Source organism: Brassica oleracea, unplaced genomic scaffold (assembly GCF_000695525.1).
Source record: "Brassica oleracea var. oleracea cultivar TO1000 unplaced genomic scaffold, BOL UnpScaffold01738, whole genome shotgun sequence".
NCBI classification, from domain to species: Eukaryota; Viridiplantae; Streptophyta; class Magnoliopsida; order Brassicales; family Brassicaceae; genus Brassica; species Brassica oleracea.
Window position 1 is genome coordinate 2,832 of NW_013618270.1, and position 2,807 is coordinate 5,638.

The 2,807-nt window shown below is 38.8% G+C and overlaps 1 protein-coding gene and 1 long non-coding RNA gene across 2 annotated transcripts; both read left to right on the plus strand.

Moving 5' to 3' along the window:
* Positions 1-6: 6 nt before the first annotated feature.
* Positions 7-1,535, plus strand: LOC106321476 (sinapine esterase-like). The gene is made up of 5 exons (XM_013759738.1): positions 7-25; positions 267-488; positions 552-700; positions 775-1,051; positions 1,180-1,535. The coding sequence occupies exons 2-5, from the start codon at positions 383-385 to the stop codon at positions 1,389-1,391; spliced, it is 744 nt and encodes a 247-aa protein (XP_013615192.1). The 5' UTR covers positions 7-25; positions 267-382; the 3' UTR covers positions 1,392-1,535.
* A 431-nt stretch (positions 1,536-1,966) lies between these two features.
* On the plus strand, positions 1,967-2,801 carry LOC106321477. Its single transcript, XR_001266079.1, has 3 exons — positions 1,967-2,053; positions 2,135-2,401; positions 2,507-2,801. It is a non-coding gene; the product is annotated as an uncharacterized LOC106321477 (long non-coding RNA).
* The last annotated feature ends 6 nt before the right edge of the window (positions 2,802-2,807 follow it).

Genomic DNA, 2,807 nt, shown 5'->3' on the forward strand with positions numbered 1-2,807 from the left:
GGCCGCCTCATCATCGATTTCATCGGTACCTAAACCTTCTGTCTGTTATCATCTGCTCTGTAGGTCTTTCTTGCTTGGACAGCAAGTTTGAAACCCTACTTTCTCCGTTTGTTATCCTCTGTTTTTATGTCTTTCTTGCTTAGACACCAAGTTAGAAACCATACTTGCTCTGTTTTAGGTCTTTCTTGCTTGGACAGCAAGTTATAAACCCTACTTGCTCCTACTTTTTTTTGTAATATTGTGTTCATTTTTGGTTTATGTAACAGCTGAGTTCTTGAGACTACCATATGTACCACCTTATTTTGGTTCTCAAAACGTGAGCTTCAAGCAAGGGATCAATTTCGCTGTGTATGGAGCAACAGCTTTGGATCGTACGTTTCTTATGGAAAAGGGAATTGAATCAGATTTTACCAATGTTAGTTTAAGTGTTCAACTTAACATCTTCAAAAAAAATTTACCTAGCCTTTGCGCCTCCTCGTCTCCTCATGGTTAGAAACTTGCAACCTTGTTATATGATGATGATGCATCGAGCTCACTTCTAATGGCTTTAGATTGTAAAGAGATGCTTGGAGACTCGCTGATTTTAATGGGAGATATTGGAGCGAATGACTACGTTTACATGTTTTTCCAAGGCAAAAGTATCAATGAAGTTGAAGAGCTAGTTCCTCTAGTCATCAAAGCTATCTCTTCGGCGATTGTGGTAATATCTGTTAACAGCTCCCAACACACGAGAATTAAACGTTAGTTTTATAATATTAAGCAACAAATCTACAGGATTTGATCAATTTGGGAGGCAAAACATTTTTGGTGCCCGGAAGCTTTCCATATGGATGTTTCCCCGCGTATCTTACTCTATTTCAGACCGCAAAAGAAGAAGAATACGATCCTTTTACAGGTTGCCTCTCATGGCTCAATGCGTTCGGAAAGAACCATGATGAACAGCTCAAGACAGAACTCAGACGACTCCGGAAACTCTACCCTCATGTCAACATCATTTATGCTGACTACTACAACTCTATGTACCGGTTTTTCCAAGAACCTGCCAAATACGGTACGTGGGACTTTAGAGCACCTCCAATGGGGATTCTACCCATTGAAGGTGCTCTTATTACTCTCTGTCCTTGACCCTCACGGTTTGATACTTTAATTGATGTTCTTATGCATGGATGTTTTTTTTAGGGTTTAAGGAGAGACCTTTGGGTGCTTGTTGTGGAGTAGGAGGTCAGTACAACTTCACTATTGGTGAAGAGTGTGGATACCAAGGAGTTGGGTATTGTAAAAATCCATCTGAGTATGTTAATTGGGATGGTTATCATTTAACCGAAGCAACGCACCAGAAAATGGTTCATGGCTTACTCAAGGGTCCCTATGCAACTCCTGCTTTCGATTGATCCTGCCTTGGCTCTGCATCTGTGGATACAGAATCTTCTACTAGTTGAAAGACAAAGTCGTTTTTCATCAGTTAAAATTATTTTAGTGGTTCAAATTTTTATGGAAATCCACTAAATATTAGTAGTACCTATTAAAATCATCAACTAAGATTCTAATGAAAAAACCTTCAACATATCTAACAATAATAAAAGGGGAATATCCTCAAAAATTCTAGCTATGCCACGTTGGTTAAGAAAATCAACCTATCAGGAACTTCCAAATCGCCACGTCATCTCTTTGTTACTCGAAACAGGTTTTAAACGGGTCGGTCAATTCAAGTGAGCTCAAAATATTAAAAGAGCCCAAACCACCTTCCAAGCACTGTCCAAGTCGTCTCTGTCTCTTCAACTTCACGATAACCTCTGCAATCCAACGTTTCTGTTACTCTCACTCATTCAATTTTGTACTTTAAACTATCTTAATAATAAGAGATATTACCCCATCAAAGCTTTTCACCTCCCCTTCTTTCTGTTCTTATATAAACTAATAAACCCTACATCAAAAAAAAATAAAAAAAAATAAATAAACTCTACATCAAAGCTTTCATTGAGGATCTGCGACCTCCATACAACCAAATGAAGATATGGCTATGAAATCGGCTTATATCTCCAGCAAGTCTCCGGTATGAATGTTTCTTTCCCAATTTTGTTTCATGGATTATAGAGAAATCTCATTAACCACTCAATGGTTTCTTTTCCAGCAGGACACTGTGATGCAATGTTTCATCTAATCGTGCTCCACTCTACCTCCCTGACCTCAAACTAGGATTCACTTATAGTTCAGGAACTTTTTTGCTATGAAAAGCAAAGAGATCTATCGAGTTGCTGATCTCGGTTTGGCCATTTGCTTCACGCACAGCTCTGTCCTCTCCGATCTTGACCACGTGTGCCTCCCTATTGACGCAGACAGGTTTAGGTTCAACTTACATGAGGTTTTGAAGCCAACTATGGACTCACGGGTGACCTCTATTGTAAGCTGCTACAACTTTAAAATCATTTCAATTTGATTGCTTATCTGCGTAGTTATAGACATTTGAAGGACCCATTTAACTGCAACTTCCCAACCAATGATGTAGATGTCGTTGGCCACATGAAGCTGCTAAATGGACAGATGCTCATTCAACGCCCGGTCCTTCACGAAGTGGTAATAGCAACCACACAGCGTGTCTTGATCCATTTGCAAACTAAGTAGTATATTGTCTTCATCTATTTCACATTCTCTGTATAGAATAGTAAAGTTTCTAGCTATGAGTCTATAACGTATATTTGATGTTCTAATCATGGTTACTTTCCATACTCATGGTTTTGTTTATATTTGTATGGTTAGTAATCTGTATAGAATAGTTAAGTTTCTAGAATCGGTACTTTGACGTTCGG

Bases quoted from the DNA above. Each gene is read 5' to 3' on its own strand.
- LOC106321476 (XM_013759738.1), top strand. From the start codon at position 383: ATGGAAAAGGGAATTGAATCAGATTTTACCAATGTTAGTTTAAGTGTT. The intron at 489-551 runs GTTAGAAACTTG...TAATGGCTTTAG, and splicing joins CGCCTCCTCGTCTCCTCATG to ATTGTAAAGAGATGCTTGGA. The intron at 701-774 runs GTAATATCTGTT...ACAAATCTACAG, and splicing joins CTATCTCTTCGGCGATTGTG to GATTTGATCAATTTGGGAGG.